Source organism: Mastigoproctus giganteus, chromosome 2, assembly GCF_048544385.1.
Source record: "Mastigoproctus giganteus isolate SK-2022 chromosome 2, ASM4854438v1, whole genome shotgun sequence".
NCBI classification, from domain to species: Eukaryota; Metazoa; Arthropoda; class Arachnida; order Uropygi; family Thelyphonidae; genus Mastigoproctus; species Mastigoproctus giganteus.
In genome coordinates, this window is record NC_143576.1 from 147,721,690 (window position 1) to 147,744,316 (window position 22,627).

General features: G+C 36.0%; 1 protein-coding gene across 2 annotated transcripts in view; it reads left to right on the forward strand.

Annotated features, from left to right (window-relative positions):
* The window catches only part of LOC150089647 (serine/threonine-protein kinase 10-like), a 218,350-nt gene that overhangs the window by 46,082 nt on the left and 149,641 nt on the right, over positions 1–22,627 (forward strand). For both annotated transcript variants that reach the window (XM_090389579.1, XM_090389580.1), the window contains exons 3-5: positions 14,904–15,102; positions 17,925–17,997; positions 21,200–21,394. In XM_090389579.1, coding sequence (XP_090245705.1) covers positions 14,904–15,102; positions 17,925–17,997; positions 21,200–21,394 — 467 coding nt within the window. The remainder of the gene's footprint in view (positions 1–14,903; positions 15,103–17,924; positions 17,998–21,199; positions 21,395–22,627) is intronic.

Below are 22,627 nucleotides of genomic sequence, written 5' to 3' on the forward strand. Positions count from 1 at the left end.
TTCCTATTCTCTTCCTCTCTATCTACTAACTTTATATTATGTTTTCCAATTTTCATGTAGGCCAGAGTTTGTGCATATCTGATTTAGATCATCCCATAAATTTGAAAGAAAAATTAAGGAACATCAGGACGATGTCAAATTTTCCAGAACAATTCAGATACCGCTAGATGAACAATTTTACCATAATTCAAGGAAGTTATATCTAATTCAGTGGACGAATAATGACTGTAACAAACAAAGAGCCTAAGAATTAATAATTTTTGGATTAACATTTTCAAAAAAAAAAGTAATAAAATATAATAAAATAAACACATTGATTTCCTCATTAATAAGAACCCTTGCTCTGAAACAAACATAATATGTTGTAATTTGAACATGTGCTTATCAAGAAAAGAATGTTTGTTTATTTAAATTTAATTACTTTAATTTAATATAACTACTTTACTTTTAATTATTAAATTTTTATATATTGAATATATAAAACATATTTTACATTGAGGTAAGAAGCATATATTATTGTTTTGAATGTTGATGTGATTGATAATATAGCTATATGTGTTTTATTGCTTTGATTTTTAAATCATAAATTACTATTTGTTTGGATAAGCTGCACTTTTTATCCCTCCAAAATTGACATTTTTAAAGTCATTGTATAAGTGACTCTTTTAAGAGTTAAAGAAAAGAAATAATCATTGGATTTTCTATATCCTTTTATGCTTACAGAGTTCATTGTTATGGCGAAAAAAGGATGCTTTAGCTTATTCAGTTAAATGTTACATTGATGCCAACTTCATTTGAGTTATTGTTGCCATGTGGTGGAGCCCTAATAGAAATGTATCATACTTAATTTTTTGATGTGATTAGAGCTTCTTGTTGATCCAAAAATTTGAGTAAACATGTTTTGAGTAATGTATGTAACTGTGTAGAGCAGTGGTGTCCAACCTTTTCCAGTACAGGGGCCGTATTTTTTTTTAGCATTAGCATTTTAGCATTAGTAGAGGCATATGATGCAAGAAAGCAAGCTTATTCAGCATCAGCCAAAAAAAAAAAAAAAAAACCAACCACTACTCCCATTTCACCCCTCTGTTCGTTCGAAATACCTGTCCAGCTGAGCCTTAAATTTGTTTAGGCTATCAACTTCAACAACAAGTGACAGGAGTCTATTCCACAAACCAACTGCCCGCTGGCTAAAGGCAAATTTCCGGACATCTGTCCGACATCCGTCCTTCCTCAATTTGAATTTATGCCCTCTCAGGTGATTATCCTGAGCAAGAGGAAGAATCCCATCGGCATCGAGCATGCTCAAGCCATTCAAAGCCTTATACACCTCTATCAGATCACCTCGCCGATGCCTAGTCTCCAGGCTCTAATTTGCAAAACTTAAGCCTTTCTTCGTAAGAGCAACCCTTTGTTCCATTCACTAATCTTGTTGCCCTTCTCTGTACTCGTTCCAGCAGCTCTACATCCTTCTTGAAATGAGGCCTCCAGACCTGTATACAGTACTCAAGGTGTGGCCTGACCATTGCCTTATACAAGGGAATAATCACATCCCTGTCCCTGCTAGAAAAATTCCTGTATATCATTGACAAGACACCATGAGCTACTCTTGCAGCTCGTCTGCACTGCTCAGAGAACTTCATATCTGCCTGCACAATTACCCCCAGGTCCTTTTCATTCTCTACCACTGTCAGCGTAGTACCACAGAGTTGATACGTTGATCTGGGGTTACTGTTTCCCATATGTAGTACTTTACATTTGTCAATGTTAAACTTCATTTGCCACCTCTCAGCCCATCTGCACAACCTTTCCAGATCCTGTTGCAGCAGCATAGTATCAGTAGTGTCCTTAACAACCCTGCCAACCTTGGTATCATCTGCAAACTTGGACATTAAGCCTGATACACCATCATCAGTATCATTTATAAATACAGAAAACAACAATGGACCCAACACTGAACCCTGAGGAATTCCACTAATAACATTAGTCCACGTTGAGCAGTGTCCATTGATTACCACTCTCTGTCTTCTGCCACTCAACCATCCCTTTATCCATAGCAGCAATTTGCCTCCAATGCCACACTTCTCCAATTTGTGCAGCAGTCTTCCATGCGCAACAGTATCAAAAGCCTTTCTAAGATCCAAATATATAATATCAAAGTTATTCCCTGCATCCAGTTCTTTTGTGACTACATCATAGTATCCAATCAAATTGGTCAGACAAGTCCTGCCCTTAACAAAACCATGCTGTGTCTGAGCTATAACTGAATTCTTGTCCAGATGATCCTGCAGTGCTTCTTTAACCAGTGCCTCCATTAATTTTCCTGGAACCGAAGTTAAACTAACAGGTCTATAATTACTTGTGTCAGCCTTTGATCCTCCTTTGTGAATTGGGGTTACATTTGCACATCTCCAGTCCATGGGTACCTCCCCTGAGTCCAAAGAAGCTCTCATAATTATGGCTAGGGGTTTGCTTACTTCCTTTGCTGCCTCCTTTAATATAACTGGATAGATCCCATCCACCCCGGGTGCCTTTTTTATGTTTATCCTCAACAATTTCTCCTCCACTTTCCTCTCAGTTATTAGAAAATAATCTAGCTCACTGCCAATGTTTACTTCACCTACGACATTCCCCTTCCTGAATAACTCCTCATGTGTGAATGTAGATGCAAAATACTCGTTTAGATTGTTAGCCACCTGATCTGGATCCTCAACTGTTGAACCATCAACATCCAGTGGACCAATCTGATTCATCCCTTTCCTTCTTGAGTTTAAATAGGTAAAGAACTCTTTTCTGTTTTTCTTTGCATCCTTTGCCAAGGATTTCTCATAATCTGCCTTTGCCTGCCTAATCTCCTTTGTGACTTGGTTACAGACCAACTTATATCTATCATAGGCTTCCATGTCACCCATTAATTTGTATGTATCCCATGCATTTTTCTTCTCTGCCATATGTCTCATTAGTTCATCTGACAACCATTTAGGCCTGAACCTTGAACAATATTTCTTGGTTTTTATGTAAAGCCTGGTAGCTTCCAAGATAAGTTCTTTGAATGCTTCCCATTTTGAATTTGCTGTTGGTAACATCATCAGTTGGTCCCACTGTATAGAATTTAAATACTGTCTCAGACCATCATAGTCGCCTTTACGAAAGCAAAAACCCTTCCCTTTACCTCTGATGGTAGTTACCTCCTTGAGTAAATCCCACTTCAGCACACTGTGATCACTGCCACCTAGTGGTTCCTTTATCTGCAGATTCCTAATGCATGAAGAATCACTACTGATAATCAGATCAAGAATATTACTCCCTCTAGTTGCCTCCCGAACATGCTGATGTAGAAAACAATCAACCAATAAATCCACAAAAGCCTTGCTAGTGTGTGAGTGACCAACCCACAAATTCCAGTCAATATCTGGGAAATTAAAATCCCCCATTATAAGGCTCTCTGATTTACTGGCCCATTCTATTTCCCTGTACAGTATCTTATTATACTCATCAGAGTCATTAGGCCTATAGCACACTCCTACTCTCAATTTTGATTTACCTATGCTTATGTCACACCAAACTGACTCGACACTGACCTGTCCATCAATGTCGACTGGCTTCACTTCCTTGGATTTTATGTGTTTTTTTTAACTAATAGCATAACCCCTTCTCCCCTCCTGTCCTGTCTATCCTTTCTATACACATTGTACTCCCCAAATTCCAGTTCTGCATTCCTTATATCTGTGTGACACCACGTCTCTGATATCCCAACAATATCTGCCTTTGATGTTTTGAGCAATACCTCAAATTCATCAAATTTATTTACTAAACTCCTAGCATTGGTGTACACGCAAGTATACATGCACCTGTTTCTATTCTTAGCTACCCTAACACAACCCATGTGTTTACTTGTGCCGCAATGACTTCCAGCAGTCTCTGAAATATCCTGCATCTTGTTTTTCACGCTTCTGCTCATTCCAATAGAAGCAGTGCAAGAATCTCTTTCACCTCTGCTAGTGGCTACTGTTAATCCATTAGTCTTTGTATTCAAAGTAAGATTTGTTTTGCGGGCCTCACAGAGTGATTCAAGAAAAAATTGTCACATTTTCTATATCTTGTTATTCGTAAAAGTTTTTTTTTTTTTTTTTTTGTTTTTTGTTTTTTCTTTTCAAGCTATATATAAAAAAATTCAAATTCCCAGCACTTTTATGTGCAACAAATCTATGTCAGTGGTTTATTTTTTAGATTTTATTAAAATTATAAAAATGACTTACTTTGTTTTTTTTAAATACTTTACTTTTGTTTCTGTTTGAAATACTTCACTTTAGTTTTTAAAAAAAACACTTTACTTTTGCTTTTAAATGCTCATTTTAGAAAATTTGCAACCTGAATAGGATCAATGCTTTTCCATATTAAGGTGAATAAATAAATATAATGATAAACCTAAAATTGAAATATTCGAAAATTTTAATAAGTATAATACACAGTAAAATTTACTGGACAAAACTTAACATTTAATAAGATGATTCAGGCTGGATATTTTTAAATAATTGTTCAAAATTGGTTGCAAATTTGTGACGCCAATCTCAATACATAATGAAGGTTATGTCCTGATGGTATTTCTCGATGGAGCTCCAGGTCCTGATGGTATATCTCCACTTGTTCTCAAAACCTGCGCTCCTGAACTTACTCCTGTTCTATGCAACCTTTATTCACTTTTTTATTCCAAAGGTGTTTTTCCTTCTGCTTGTAAATTTGCTCATATCCAGCCAGTTCCTAAAAAGGGGGACAAATCCCTCCAATTACTTCTACTGTTTTTAAAGTAATGGAGAAATCACTTAACTCTTAAACTATCTAGAAAACCTTCTGTCTGATCACCGATCGCCAGTATGGATTCTGTCAGTGTCGATCCACAAGTGATATTCTGGCCTATGTTACCAATTTATGGGGCCGACCGGGCTAGCCGGTTGGGTAAAGTGCCTGCTTGCCAACCCAAAGGTCGCGGGTTCGAATCCCGCCTCAGGCTTGGATCAAAGTACTGCAAAAACCTTGGGAGGTGCATTATGGCCACAGACGCCAATGCGCCAACAACTACAAAAAAAAAAAAAAAACAATTTATGGACAGATTCAATGGAAAAGTTCGGTGAAACACAAGCAGTTGCTCTTGACATCTCAAAGGCTTTCGATCGTGTTTGGCATAAAGATTTTCTAAACAAGCTTCCATCTTATGATTTGCCAACTGTTTTTTGTAATTGGTTATCCAGTTTTCTCTTTGATCGCTCACTGAGGGTGATGGTAGATGCCTTTCTGTCTTCTAGCATCACGTGCTGGTGTCCCCCAAGGTTCAGATCTTTTCCTCTTGTATATTAATGACCTTCTTTCATTAATTGAAAATCCTATCCATAGTTTTGCTGATGATAGCACATTGCATTCCACTTTCCAGTTTGAGAAACCTTGCCCTGCTCAATCAGCTTCAACTTCTCGAATATCCGCAATCAATTCCTTAAATGCCGATCTCCAGGTAATTTTCCAGTGGGGCAAAGACCACTTACTTGATTTAAATCCTTCTAAAACTCAGTCCTGTCTTATATCTTGCAAAAAGGATTCTTCTGCTCCTATGCTTATCTTTGGTGACACTCCGATTTCTAGGCAAGATGATATCTCTCTTTTGGGGATTACCTTGAATTCTAATTCCTCTTGGCATAAGCACATTAGAAATATTGCTTCCTCTGCATTTAAAAAACTTGGTTTTCTCTTTCGCTCTCACCTTTAATTTTCTTCCAAACAGCTGTTCACCCTGTACAAATCGCAAATCCGCCCCACCATGGAATATTGTTCCCACATCTGGGGTGGTGCCCCCAAAACCTCTCTCAAACTTCTAGATTCCATTCAGAAGAGGGCAGTTAGGTTAATTAATGACTCATCTCTAACAGTCTCTCCACTTGCTGTCTCACAGTCGTACTGTTTCTGCTGCATGCTTTTTCTACAGATACTTCTATTGTTTGCAAATTTGTGACACCAATCTCAATACATAATGAAGATTATGTCATGATGGTATTTCTTGATGGACTGTTCTTCTGAATTTGCTTCAGTAATTCCCGCTCTCTCTTTCAAAACAATCCGAACATGTGCTGCCACCAGTAACATCCATTTACTGTCTAACTTAAAACTCACAGAACCAACTTTTCATCTTCCTTGTTTATTCATTCAACTGCCGTTTTCTGGAACAGTCTACAGAAGTTCAAGTCTGGTGTCAACAAATATCTTTCGTCTTCTCAACCTCCAACCCATGCACGGTTACTATAGGTTCTAATACCTCTCGTGTTTAGGGTTTTCATTTAAAAAAATGCTCATCTGTTATTCTGTTTCTTTTTAAATATTTATTTGATTTTATGAGAGTGAAAAAAATCTGCTTGATCTGAACAAAGTAGCCAATTTCATGGCATTTTCTTTAATTAGCAGAAAATCTTCAGATGGGAAAGCCTTGTAGAATTCAAATAGTTTTATTTTTGCAGTCTATATACTTATTTTCGAATCATATTTTTGCTTGAAGATCAATAATTTCAAGTTTCAATCTGGCATTGTACCTTTCAGCCATTGAAGTAAATGGGTTCTCAAGCAAAAGCTTATGTTTTTTTATGGGATTTTATATCATAAAATCGACTTTCAAACTTGTCAAAAAGTAATTGTAATAATGCAAGGCAACGATTCTTTGGAAATGTGTTTCTCCTTTAGCTCAGTACAACATTCACAGTGAATTAAATTGTCTTGCTCAACTGGGATTTAAATAATAACTTATTCTGAAATGATTGGATGTTACCATACAAATCAGAGGCCAATTTTCCTTTCCCTTCTAGTTTTAAATTAAGAGCATTTAAATGACTAGAAATGTATGTATGAATTGCAAGGTCAAACAGCCACTCCATATATGATAGTTGTTTTATTGGTTTTCCTATTTCTATTTTGAAACATTTGATGAAGTTTCAATAGCCACGTTAAGGCCATGTGATCTTGCAAAATTTAGAGTTGAAATAACTACATTCATAACATGTTGGAGATCCAATACTTTCCCTTAAGGCCCTGGGTGCCAAGCGAATGTGATCGAGCGTTTTCTCTGTGCTGAAAAAGTGATTATCTAAAAGCGATTTAAAGTTATATTAAGTTCCTGTCCTTAATAAATTTATTTTTTATATCAGCTACTGTCACAAAAAGTACTTGTACAGAGCAAGAAAGAAAAGCTACCTTTCTTTTTTTTTCATATTTCTTTTACTAACACTTAATACTCTGCGCTTGGTCACACCGGGCACTGCTCCTGCCTCCCCATGGCGGGGCCGGAAATCTTGGCAGAAAAGCTAATCTGCCAATGGCTAAAAGGAGCAAACATGGATCAACATGCCTTTCTGCCTCTCGAGCCGACAAGCTCTCGGCCAGAGTTAGACAATGAGCATAACACGTCGCAACCCAAGAGGATGAAAACCACTTCTTCAGCGACAAATTGTCCTGCATTTCTAATAATGCACTCTCTTGGAGATCAGCCTCTCAGTAAGCTCTCTCCATTTGTTATCCAAAAACACCTGGAAAGTCTGGCAGGATCGCCTAAGACAGTCAAGAGACTGCAATCAGCCGACCTACTAGTGGAGACAATAAACCATGGATATTCGCAGAAACTACCAAACCTTGCCAGCTTTGCTGGAATTCCAGTAAAGGTTTCTCCCCATGCTACCCTAAATACATCCAAAGGGATTATATCCAGCTGGGATCTTTTGAATGTCACAGAGGAGGAGATAATGCAAGAACTTCAAGACCAAAATGTCATTGCAGTCAAAAGGATTATGAATAAAAAAGACAATATACTTGCACCTACAAGGAACATTATTCTCACTTTCAATACGCCAAATCTACCAACATCGATAAAAGCAGGCTATCTACTTTGTCGCATTATGCCCTACATCCCTAATCCTTTGAGATGTTTTAAGTGCCAAAAGTATGGCCAATCTCAAATGGCATGCAGAGGAAACCAAGTTTGCCCCAATTGTGGGTCCTCGGAACACACTCAAAATGATTGCTCAGCAAAAGAAATGGCCTGCCCCAACTGTAAAGGCAACCATCCTGCTTATTCCAGGTCATGCGAGAAATGGAAAACTGAAAAGAAAATTGTGACATATAAGATTGAAAATAAAGTAAGTTTTCAAGAAGCAAGGAAAGTAATTGCTCCCAGTATGACTAAGCGTACATACGCCAGTATTGCGCAAAAGTATCAATCAGTGGGCACCCAAACCGATGTTACAGTACCTACAAAAACTTCAATCTCTGACTGGGCTCGGGCTGTTCTCTTCCAGCAACAGTCCAATACCCCTAAGCAGATGAACCAGGCAAATAATACTGCAATTACAGTACCAGCAACGTCTCCTTCTCCTCCCACAGTGATTGCTTCTACATCAAATAATCGGAGCTCACATTTAAAAAAGAATATCCAAGAAACATCTATGGATACATTCGACTCATCTAGACAAGAAACTATATTAGAATTACATGCGGAAGAAGAAATGGACACCGGTCAACCATTCTTCTCCAAAAAAGACAAACCAAAGCCTGAACGTCACAAGCCAACCACATTAAAAAAACAGTCAGATACAGCTTCTTCCACTAAACACCAATAATGCCTTATATTCTACAATGGAATTGCAGAGGATATCGTAGCAACCTTAATGATATTCAAGTCCTAATTCACCGCTATTCTCCAGTTGGTTTCTGTCTACAGGAAACCTACCTAACTCCACAAATTTCCATCAACATAAAGAACTATGCCATCTATCGTCAAGATCGTAATGCTTCAAATGCTGCCCGTGGAGGTGTGGCCATCTTCATCAGCTCAAAGATCCCGACCAAACAAATTGTTTTGCAAACTGATATTGAAGTTGTTGCCGTACGTTTGATAACCCAGATTGTGTTAACACTAGCATCAGTCTATCTCCCACCAAGTCATACTTTCTGTTACCAAGATCTTGAAAACCTGCTAATGCAATTGCCACCCTGGTCTGTCTGTTGGGTGATTTCAATAGCCACCATCCCTTATGGGGATCAACAAAAGTAGATACACATGGCCGACTAATTGAAACTTTTCTAGACAAACAAAACCTTACTGTTCTTAATACTGGTGCACCCACTCACATACAATTACCAACTGGACAAACTTCTGCAATTGATCTATCAGTATGTTCCCCGATCCTGTTTCCAATCATAGAATGGTCTGTTTTAGATGACCCCTTGGGCAGTGATCATTTTCCGATTATTTGTGATCTGCTCACAGCACAACCACCATTAGTCAATCACTGCAGGAAATGGAAGTTCTCTCAAGCCAACTGGGTCAAATTTCAATCTTTTGTCACCCTGGATGAGCAATATATACGTACACAGTCGATAGATGAAGCCACAGATTATATCACTTCACACCTACTATCTGCAGCTAAGTGTTCAATTCCATTGTCGAATCCTCAGTCCCAACGGCACCATAACTATTGGTGGAATGAAGATTGCACAAAAGCAAAGAAGTTAAAAAATAAAGCATGGAATTTATTTCGTAGATCACCAACCACGACTAATCTTATCAATTACAAGAAGCTAAGAGCGAAAGGACGTCTCATTCAAAGGCAAGCCAAGAAGAATTCTTGGATTCATTTTGCATCTACCATAAACAGAAACACTAACTCCAGGTTAATATGGAAGAAAATCAGACAGATTTCTGGAAAATTCCCTACAACCCCTTCACCAATTCTTTCATGGAATGGGCAGGAACTCTCTGCTCCTGAGGACATAGCAAATGCTTTGGGCAAAACGTTTGCTAAAGTTTCAGCGACCTCAAATTATTCTGTGGATTTTCAGAAAATAAAGACCAAGACCGAAGAACGAGCCATAAACTTTCGAACCTCAGTTTTCCTTCCGTATAACCAGCCTCTTCAATATCACGAACTTCTACATGCCATGAAAATGACACACAACGGTGCTGCTGGGCCAGATGGAATATCTTATATCGTGTTACAAAACCTTGGTGACAAAAATTTACAAATACTACTGGTCTACTATAACAGAATATTTATGGAAAACATTTATCCCATCTCTTGGCATCATGCCACAGTTCTTGCCTTTTTGAAACCTGGAAAAGACCCTACAAGGCCATACAATTACCGACCAATTTCCCTGTCCAGTTGCCTCGGTAAATTACTTGAAAAAATTGTTCATAATCGACTTGTTTGGACCATCGAAACACAACACCTAATGAGTAATAATCAGCATGGCTTTCGTAAGAACGGGTCCTCCTTAGCTCTCATGATTAAGGCAGAGTCTGCAATTCGCAATGCCTTCGTAAAAAATGAACATCTCGTTTTGGTTTCCATAGACATAGAGAAGGCATTTGACACTACCTGGCATCATGGCATTCTCAGTGACCTCCATGCCCTTGGTCTATGAGGCAACCTTCCTATATTCATCAGAAACTTTCTCCAGAATCGTTCGTTCCAAGTTCGATACCAAAACTCGCTTTCTATGACATTTTTACAGGAAGAAGGAGTGCCACAAGGTTCTGTATTGAGTGCAACCCTCTTCGCCCTTAAAATTGATTCTATAACAAAAGAACTTCCAAATACAGTTGAGACCTATCTTTATGCGGATGATCTCTCCATTTCTTGCCATTCTCAGAATATGAGATCCATTGAACGGCAACTGCAGTTATCCTTGAATAAGGTGCAAAGGTGGGCCGGACTCAATGGCTATCGTCTATCTCAGCAAAAAACTGTTGCAGTCCACTTTTGTAATAAACGAAAAATGCATACAGATCCAACTTCAGATGTCAAATTTTACCATTCCAGTGACCAACAATATCAGATTCTTGGGATTAATCCTTGACAGAAAATTAAATTTATTTGAGCACATTAAATCGCTGCGTACTTCCTGCCTCAAAAAACTGAACATACTCAGAGCTTTATCTGCAATGTCTTGGGGAGCACACCGTACATCTTTGCTTCTGCTATATAGAGCATCGATCAGATCCCGTTTGGATTATGGTGCTCCAATCTACGATTCTGCCCGAAAGAGTACACTACGCTGGTTGGACCCTATACAGCATAGTGCACTGCGGATTGCCCTTGGCGCATTCAGGACATCCCCTACCCAAAGTTTATATATTGAAGCACATGAGCCCCCTCTTTGTCTTTGCAGGAAAACACTACTTCTTAAGTATGCAGCTCGAATACAAAGTTGCTGTCAGCATCCTATTGGGCCATATCTCTTTAATCCACCACTGCAAAATCTCTATAGAAATAAACCCAGTAAAATAAGACCGGCAGGCTTACGCCTAATAGAAATAACACAGATTTCACAGATTTGGAATATTCCTAATGTCAACAGGCTAGAAGTAGTGAAATGCTCTCACCCACCTTGGACACCTCCTCCACAATTAACTTGTGATACTTACCTTCAAAAATGGGGAAAGAATCTTCTATTGTCACTCAACGTGAAACAACTACATGCAAACCATATTCAGAAATATGCTAATTTATTGCCAATATATACTGATGGCTCCAAATCACATTCAGCCATTGGCGCAGCAGCAGTATTTCCCACTACAATCATTTCTGCTTCCCTTCCACCTGAGTATAGCAGCTTCTCTGCAGAACTTCATGCAATAAAGTTAGCTTTAGAAAACTTAAATCTCTACCCATCTCTAAAATATATTGTATACACTGACTCTCTAAGCTCAATTACAGCAGTACAAAACTTTTCTTATAAGGTTCATCCTATTTTAAACCAAATCAGAAGCCTCTTATTAAAAATTGAGGAACATCATCAATCAGTGACCTTTTGCTGGATCCCAGCCCATTCGGTGATAAAAGGGAATGAACTCGCTGACAAAACAGCCAAAAATCCATCAACTTATGATTTAACCCTTGCTCCTCTTCCAATCTATGACTATAATCATATCGTACAAACATCATGTCTTGCACTGTGGAAAAGAGCTATGGCACACCCAAAGCAATAATAAACTTTATCAGTTGAAACAGGATCCACAGCTTTGGCACTCTAGCACCAAAACTACGAAGAGAAGAAGTAGTGCTTGCACGAGCACAGATAGGACATACATATCTGACTCACCTTCACCTACTTACAGGAGAGGATCCTCCTCATTGTCCACACTGTTCCTCGCACTTATCAGTCAAACGCATTCTCGTTGACTGCCCTCACTATGATCAGGACAGAATATCCATCCTCCTTTCCCTAAAAAATCTTCCGGAACCAAAGACATTAAAAAATATTATAGGTGACGATGCAAACATCAACGAATTATTCTCTTTTTTTGAAAAAAATTGGATTGTATCATAAATTTTAAAACATCATTCTAATAAACCACAAATTGATTCTATCTGAAATTTGATTTTTATTATTTTCCTATGAATAGGCACACTATAGCCCCAGCAGCTCGTGCTGGGGCTATTGATGCACAATGCAGTGAATTCCAATCGGAGTTTCAGCTCTGATTGGAGCTGAAACTCTGATTGGAATCCATTTTCTTGGTTATTCTACCCATAAGCCCAATGTTTTTACCAATCATATTTTTTGCACTGCCAGTTGTGACTCCTACCAGGTTTTTAATATTTAATCCTAATTTTTCGATAGATTGGCAAAAATTTTCAAAAAGATTTTCACCTGTAGTTGTTCCGCGTATACTCTGTAGATCAGCTAAATCTTAAACTGGTACAAAATAATCATTAATTCCACGTATGAAGATAAGGAGTTGGGCTGTGTCATTTACATCAGCATTGTCATCCAGTGACACTTCTTTGTCATCCATTGGCACTCCTAAAATATTTCATTTGTTTTGTTTTCCAAAAGTTGTTTGAACAATTTCTTTCCAATATCTTCTTCTACTCTTCGCATAATTATTTGTCGAGACAAACTAATGTCTTGTGTCATTGTTCGTTTCTCCGGACAAATTTCTTCCACAACTTTTAACAAACAACGCTTAACAAATTCACCATCATTGAATGGTTTACTTTCAAAAACGATCAAATGTGCAACTTGATAACTGGTACGTACAGTAGATAAATGTCTTAACTGATACATTTTCAGTATGTTTTGTTGTTTTCTTAATTCGTTTTGTAACTTTGAACACTTCTTTTCGCAGCACTCGTTTATGTTGATGATAAGATTTATGATTGGAATAAGTGTCGTTGGATTAAAAATTATCTTCTTTAAAAACTCACACAGTCTCCTGACACCAAACACACTGCTTTTTTGTGGTAATCAATGAAGAAATAGTCTTCAGTCCACCTTGGATCAAAAACACGGCACTCCAAATCGATTTTCCCCTTTTGGAACATTTTTAAGAATGATTTTTTTTTTTAAATTCAGTACAAATTAATTCAATGCAATGAACAAACTATATCAAAATACATAACTGTATTTAGCGTACATATGACTTCACTGAACCACATGTACGTTTGAGACGGTCGAGCTAGATGCTTGCATGCCTGTACATGCAGTGGCGATTGATGCTGTTTTAGTTCACTTTCTGCACAGGCCTTATAAAAATTATCCGCAGGCCGGATCCAGCCCGCGGGCCATAGGTTGGATGCCAGTGGTGTAGAGCATCATTAAACTTGCTTATTCTGAGTTGTTCTTATTGTACTGCTTAGAATTTTGATGACAGGTTAGCATTCCAATAGCTGACCAGGCTGGCTGTGTGGGTAAAGTGAACTAAAATAGCATCAGTCACCACTGCCTGTCAACCGAAAGGTCACGGGTTTGAATCCCGCCTCGGGCTTGGATCAGAGTAAATGTAAAAAAACTTTGGGAGGTGCATTATGGCGACAGAAGCTGATGTGCCAACAACTAACAAAAAAAAAAAAAAAAACATTCCAATGTAATGATTTTGATGATACTGTGTCACAAGAGATTTTGTCATAAGCACATGGCATTCTTAGCTTTTGCTTTCAAATTTATTTATTTTACATTTCCTGATTTCACAATAGGTTCAATGTTGAAGTAAAAGCTGGATTAGCATTGCATATTTGCATTTTTATTATTATTTTTTTCTTATTACCATAGTTAGATTCAGTAACATGACTTTAACAAGTCTCTAAGTGAAAGATACATTATTGCTGTGGTACAAATTGTGAATAGACATGGGCAACCACACTGAAACAAGAAGTGTAAAATATAAAAGACTGCAAGCTTACGATGCTCATATTTACCATTACAATTTCAAAATAGTTACATTTAGTAGGTGGAAATGACCAGTAACAGGAGAAGCTTTTAGGAAGTTTAAAGTTGATGAATCAAATGCTTGCTGTTAATTGCTTATGAAAGGAATTTGTATGTGGAAACTAGTAGTTTCCACATACAAAACTTTTAGAGGGTCGAAACATGGCAGGCATCCAGAAGTTAATGAACACTTGTTTCTTTTGTGCAAGAGAAAATATTATAGTATACTTATCATTTAGGGAAATTATTCAGTTAGAGGTATTAGAAATTGATAACTGTTTGGGTTTACCTCCCAGCTGGTTCAAAGCAAGTATCAGCTGGTGCAGTTTTATGTGACTGAGCAGCCTTGCATTTCAACACAAAAACATGGCATGTTTCTCCAAAAAAGTTCCTACTAGCATCTTGTTATCATGTTATATTAGAAGCACAACTGGGTAAGCTTTTATTTATTTAATTATTATTTTATTTATTTTTTTTTTTCAAGCAAGACCATTTGATCTTGGCAGTACATCTTAGAAAATATAGTATATAGTAGCACGCAAAAATAAAAATTATTTTTGTAGAATTTTCATTATCGTTTGAATGGTCATAGTTGTCCCTTCAGTTTTCTGTGTCACTTTCTTAAAAGTATAAGTGACTTAATGGTCTCATGATTTTCTTTGTAGATACTAATAGAGTTCTGTGAAGGAGGGGCAATTGATAGCATAATGCTTGATTTAGAAAAGTCCCTTACAGAAGCTCAGATCCGTTACGTTTGTCATGAAATATGCCAAGCACTTGCATTTCTTCATAAAAACAGAGTGATACACAGGGATCTTAAAGCTGGAAATGTTCTTCTTACTCTTGAAGGAGTGGTTAAATTAGGTAAGTTTTAATTTTGCTCTTCATAAACCAAACACTAAGTAATGCTTGTTTGATTTATGAATGCTTGATATATTTACATACAAGTAACTTTTATTTAGAAATTGTAAAATAGCTAATGATATTTGGCTTTTTAAAAATTAAGAAAAGTAAAGGACTTCCTTGTCCCCTTATTTTTTCAGCCAGCAGCATTTAAGGTGCCTAGTAAATGCAATAGTCTTAATGTTTACTGAAGAATGAATTTTCACAAGTTGCTTTGTAAAGGATGGGTAACTGTATTGCCTTTAAAAATAAATTAATGCAGTTTATAGTTACAAAACTGATTGTTTCTGTTAAGGATACTGTTTATGATAATATTCTTAACAGAGATATTTGATATAAAATATAAGGAAAGAGTTATTTGATTCTTTTATTGATTTTATTCTTATCTATTGTAATAATAATAAGTTCAGTTTAAAGTCCATCTTATGTTTTATTTCATGGCAGAGGTAATCTCTGATTTCTCCTTTCTTGCATATTTTCATTTGTGTTTATTTTGTAGCATTTTTTATCTTTTTATTTTAAGTAATTCTACAAAGTAAAGGACATCTAAAATTCTGTTAGAAGCAACAGAATTATTAAAAATGTTTGATGTAGTTTTTGGATAAAGTACGAAGCTACTAAAAAAACTAATCATGATCATTATGGATGCAGAATTGAATTTATCAAGAGGTCAACAAGGCCCTCAGACCTCTCAGTTCAGTGATATATATAATACAGGTAGTTCTTGACTTTACGAGTTAATTTGTTCCTAGCACACGCTCATAAAGCGAAAACTCAAAGCAGGAATTTATTTCCCATAGACATAAGGTTAAAAATAGGGGTTACGTTCTCAACAATGAAATTAGTTGGCTAATTAGTTTGTTTAAACAATGATTGATTTATCGAAAGAAATGAAAACGTAGCCTATAAAATAAAGCAAATTATAATAATAGAGAAATTATTTACAACTTACAAATGTTAAAGAATGTTTATTCTTCATCATCAACGACTAAATGCACACTCGTTGACCTCTCATTATTGGCTCGGCACTTGTTGGTTTGTTGCACAAGGAGTCGTCTTCAGGAATGTTTCAAGAGGTGTTTGTTTCCAAGCTAATCTTCTCTTTTAATTATAAATTTCACGATTGCATGCATAAGCATTTTTTTAACGGCACACACAAATTGCAACTAACACAATTTGCGTGGACCTTTTAAGGTCTGTAATTACCTGTAACAGTAACAGACTAGTAACAGTAATTACAGACCTGTTAAGCTAACAGGTCTGTAATTACTTATGTCACCTTTTAATCCCTCTTTATGAATTGAGGTGATGCTCGCACATTTGCAGATCTTTGCAGTGGCATTTGTCCAGTTCTTACTTGAATTTATTTAAGCTGTTATTTTCTACAAAGACAGATGGAAGTTTATTTCAGCAGTCGATCACTCAAATGCATAATCTGAGCAAGAGGAAGAATCCCATTATTATTGAGTTTGCACAAATGCAATCCTTGGGGTCCTCCCCTGAACCCAAGGATGCCCTCATAATTATGGCTAAAGGCTTGCTTACCTCCTTTGCTGCCTCTCTTAATACAATTGGGTTTTTTTTTAATTGTATGAATGAGCAATACACGAAGGAACCAATTTTTTCCTGCTTCCTTCACGTATCATGGCCGTGAGGTCCAACCGGAGAGAACTACTTTTGATGAAATTTTGGAAGTGCACTTGACTGCAGGGTCATTGTTGTTATATATAAAAAAATGACTCAGTATTTCTGAACAGGGCAAAGTCTGAAACAGTACTTTCCTTGAAGCAATAATAATAAGTTGGTGGTGTTTAACAGGCAACTATGCATGTACTGTTGGTAAAATCTAATTTCAAATCCAAAATTTAAAAAAAATCTGCTTTCCACAAGTCAAAGGTTGGTAGCTATGCTGACAGCTCTTCTAATGGAATGCAAAAGCATCATGTTTGAAGGTAACAGGTATTGGATCTGGACACTGGCCAATGCTGGGAAAACTTCTGCAATTGCAGGATGATTTAGATTGTTCTGGAATGGAATGGATAGTGTCAGCATTGTCATCTCGGAATGTGCATTTTGTTTGAGAAGCAGCTGTACTGGGAATAATTTTTTTCTTTAAAGATATTGTTCTAAAAAGTTTTATTGCCATTACATTAAAAATCTCTTAGACCAGCACCCTTTTTTTTTTTTTAAGCTTTTATTGATATTGTTGGACTGAATTTGAATTCTCTTTAAAAAGTATACCCAAAGTACACATTGGGTGTATTTTTCTTTAAATTAAAAGTGAACAATTCTCTCCACATAAATATTGAGAAAATTCATTTATAAGTTCTAAGTATTAATTACAAATGAGGTCCAGTTAATTCAGCGATCATGCACAATTTGACAACATTTTGAACTCGTTTTTCAAACTATCTTTTGTTGGTTTTTTTTTTTTTTTTTTTCCAAAAAAAACTGATAGGTGAATTGTGCATATCAACTACTGCATACTTTTTTTGAAGGTGCGACTATAGTGCTAAACAAGTCTTTGAATCTCAGAGATTCAATTAAAAATATTTTTAATTGAATGTAAAGTGTTTATACATATTGATTAATAGTTAATAATAGTAGTTCTGGGAAATACAGTTCTCAGTTGATGGTTTTTAAGATATCACATTGATATATTTATAAAGCTAACAGTACTATAATATTATGGCTTTTAACATTATGAATATTAGAAGTAAATGACATGTATATATAAGAAACGTTCATATATTTATTTATAATTGCTTCCTATATTTATACAGCTGATTTTGGTGTATCAGCAAGGAATAAACAAACTCTGCAAAAAAGAGATTCATTTATTGGCACTCCTTATTGGTAAGTAGAAGTTGGTTAGGAATGAAGTGCTTTGTTTCATTAATTATTAATTGATATAATCTTTTTTTTTTTTCTTTTTTTTTTTTAATATATATTGTTTTATTGTAACCTAAAGTTGGTATACAGTATCCCACCATGGCAAGTTTCCAGGGTTAACTTTTTTTTATTTTAAATGTACACAATTTATATTAACCTTGATTTACTGCAGATCTTATGTGCTTTTTGGGATTATCTTTTCTAACTACTCGTTTCAAAAAATGTAGTATTTATTCATTTTTTATGCAAAGGCGTATTATCATTAAAAAATATATTATGATAATAGAAAGGCATTTGATAGAATAGGGAAAGGGCCCCAATAATTAATGGAAAGTATCAAGAAAATCATGCATAAGCTTGATATATGGTGATAGCTCTATAAAACCAGTTGCAAAAAAAAATATATATATCCAGCAATATTTGTGATATCACATTCAGTATTGCCATATGCACAGGCATGAAAGGGAGGGGAAGAGAATCATGAACCAGGCATAGATGAAAGCTTTTTTTTTTTTTTTTTTTTGATAATTTCACAAAGGAATGGTACGAACTTGTATATGCATCCAATCCAGATTTAAATCAGTCACATAAGAACTGTATTATTCCCATCTTAGTTTTTCCTAACATTGATTATGTAGTCTTAAATATGTAATAATTTTCTTTAAACGTATACTGTATAAAAATGCAAGATTACTTCTGCAGACAGCTCCCTTGTGCAATGAGGAAGCCATCCACAGAAGTTCTTTGCATTTTTATACAGTGCTATGTTTAAATAAAATTATTTTATGTACCAATGGTGAAAATTATCTTATCTACCAATGCTGTGATAGAAATGAATTGCAAGATTGTTTCTTTTCCTACTCCATTCCACTTCAAAGTTATAGTAAAAGCCCTAACCCACACAGTTCATGTTGTCAGCATTGTATATGTGCCAATAATTGTGTATTGTTTGTTATTTAGCAAATAATTATAAAATAAAACTAAAACAGACATCTGTCTGTTGTCCATTAATTGCATCCCATTTCCAATGTAGCAACATAGTTTAGGAAGTGAAACAACACATAATGGATTTTATGTTTCGTTATTGTACAGGAGTACATAAGGAAAAAAGGAAGAGTAGGTAGGGCTGCTTGCTGTTTTAGTGAAATGTTACAGGCTCATTGACTATGCCACTTGATTTTGCTGGAGCTAAGAAAGGGAAGAATCTTCTAGTTGAAGTTGCTATACCTTTTTAGTAGTTTGGGAAGATAACACTGCTCAGAATTGTTTTTCTGCCTTTACGTATTTGTGCAAATATTCCTGCAGTGGTGCAGATTGTTTAACAACCATGTTCTGTTTGCTACTGTAGTCCTGCAATATTCAAAAGTCTGTTTCTTAAACCAGACTCTTTAAATGCCACCACAGGGAAAGGGGGATCATGTCAAGTGGCTGTACTGACTAAGCCACAGGTTCTCCCTGAATTAACTGAGTGGACAGATAACTTCATGGTAAGCCTCCGCTTGTTAGCTGAAATGGGTAGAACTGCCATTGTGCATGAACTACATATCACTTATTATCAAGAAAGAAAGATCGTCAAGTGTTCCTAATAAAATGTTTTCCAGAAAAAGTGTCAGTAAACTTGACTAGTCAGTTGCAATGTAAGGACATGTATCCTGATTAACTGATCACTAACAGTACCATATTGGGCATTAATGGAGAATTAATGGGCATTAATTGGACATTAATTTTTTTTTTTTTTTTTTTTTTTTTTTTGTTCCTGAAAGTTATGCAAGTTTGATTCCACTCCACGCGGTGGTTGCTTTTTTTTTAGCGGTATCTGAATGCAGAAAACCTTGGGCATAACAATAGAGGAGCTATTGACAGAACTGTTGCTATTGAGGATAGGCTGCTTATCAATTATTTCTCTTTCTATATATGAGAGGGATATATTTGCTGTTGCTGAAGAAGGCAGGTAACAGACATGTATGGGGCCCATCAATAGCACCAGCTTGTCAGGTACTTATTCATGGAACTTCTTTTACCATGTAAAGAATTTCATCTTCAATGTCATGATGGTAGGCTTGTGGTCAGTCTTAAATTTTTTTTTTTTTTTTTTTATGAAAACCCCAAACACGAAAGGTATCAAAACCTATAGTACTTAGTACCGTGCATGGGTTGAAGGAGAAGTATGGGGGGAGGGTGATGCCGGAAACTTTGCTCTAGAGAGTAAACATAGGTTTCACCACATCAAGCCTCCAATAAGCAAAGTGGTGGTATTTCACCGGTTGATGAAAGTCGTCTACCATCTGCTAACCACAAATGTTTGGCAGTTTTCTGTTAGGAAAGTTTTTGTGACATAATTGCCTAGTTTCAGTGTGTGTGCCCTGTGTGAGATGCATAATTTTGTAACACTCTTTATTGGAAAATGATATAATTGCTATAGACCTAAGCAACACTATCTCCAGGAGAGCCCCAGCAAATATGTAAAGTTATGCATGGAGTAAACATGCTAGAATATGTTGTTCATTGGAGGAGAGAAGAGTGAATGTAAGTAAGGCTTTCCCTTCATTTTTAGATTGGAGGCTTTTAAACAAAGCAACTGTATTAGTGTGTTATATTTTCTACTGCTTTGGCATAGTCACATCTCTGTTGTCTTCAGCTGGTTTAAGGACTCAATTTCAAATGATTGCTGTAAATCACTGTCATTATAAAATGATAAAAATGGCATAAATCAATTACTTTAACAATAAAATGTTTTTAGACGTGTTTATGTGATTTTTTTTTTTTTTTTTTTTTTCCCTCCCTTATTTTGGACCCTAGAATGCTTTCCAAAATTTTCTGCACATACTCTTAAATCATTCTTTGGATTACACTAAAATAAATTTTTCCTGCCCAATATGACATGGCTTAGCTGATGAAATCTGTAAGTGTGCAGCACTTTAGTTGCTAAAGCTGCTTTGTCGAAGGACTTTTTTTTTTTGTTGTTGTTACTAATTTTTTGGTTATTTTGTCTGATGTGGTATCATATTAAATATGAGCTTGATTCAAAAGTTGTTCACTGTCATTATTTAAGTTCTGATGATAAAATAATTAATGATAAAAGTATCTAAAGGTCTGGATTTTATTTACTTACTGGCTTTAAATGATTGAACTGTATTGTATAATTTATTTTATTTTGCAATTGTAGGATGGCACCTGAAGTGGTATTGTGTGAGACAATACGTGATAATCCATATGACTATAGGGCTGATATCTGGAGTCTTGGAATCACATTGATTGAATTTGCCCAGATGGACCCCCCAAATCATGAAATGTCTCCAATGCGGGTACTGCTAAAGATACAAAAGGCAGATCCACCAACCCTGTCCCAGCCATCAAAATGGTAGTGTATTTTAACTACTACTTAATAAATTTTACTTTAGTGTAGACAGTTTATATTTATTTATAACTACAATAGTCTGTGAAGTGTGCGCTAATGAGGATTTTTTTTGTTTTAGCAGTAAGTTATTGCTCACTGTGATAGCAGCAGGCTATTGGAAGCTCACTACTGTGAGTCCACACATTTGAGGAACTTGATCATGGGCTCTTATTAATGAGCTTATATTCACCTTCTGTTATATCTACCTAATCTGAGCACTATTGATTAGTTCCATGCATTTCCTTAACTTATTATATACACAGAAGGATTCTTTAGTTGTGCCATCCACATTTTTTACTCTTGGCCCGAAATGAATAGTTAGCAGTATGAAATTTTTTGATTTATAGGTATTTTGTATTTGTTTGGACAAACATTCTGCACAAATGGTACTGAAAATTCCTTTCATCTTTTGATAATATGTGTACGCACATGCATCAATATCTGTTCAAATAACAAAAGGTGTGGAGATTGGTTATTTAAACATGCTCATTTATGTATCCCACAGAAAGAATCCAAGTCTGGTAACCATAGCAGCCATAGAACTCAAATATGTGGTATAATAGATTTTATACCAGCAGCTGTAATAGATTTTGCAGCTGCTGTGGAAACTGTGGGTGTTTGGAGGTAGCACCATGCCATTGGAAGTAGCCTTCAGTATATTTTTCATGTTGCTGTTCAAAGATGGCAGTTTAGCATTCAGATGTTATGGTCTGCATAAAAAATATAGGAGTGATGAAGTGGCAGCATGAAATGATCATTGGTGGTGGGGCTTAGACTTCCAGTCTTTTGTGAATGCAGTGGCTCTTTGTTAGATAGTATGAATCAGAGCTGTAATACTCAATATATTGAGGTAAACTCCTTATTATTTTACATAGTAGCTCTTTGTATACTGTACACAGATTTTTAGTAGCCTACATATGTTATTTGGCTGTTTATAGATCTAGTTAGATGAAACCAAGCCAAATCTGGGAAAAATGTCTTTTTCCAGAATGTCCAGAATTTTAATTGATTTCAACTAGCATTTCAGTAAGAAACAATAAATTTTCTGCAATAGCTACCAAGGGTTCTTTTGTTGTCTCCTCATGTATATAGTCCTCTGTGATTTCTGAAAAAAAGTTTTCCAGAGCCAGTAGAGGGTTATACAGGGTTTTAACCAGTAGAGGTTAATACAGGGTTTTAACCATTAATAACATATTA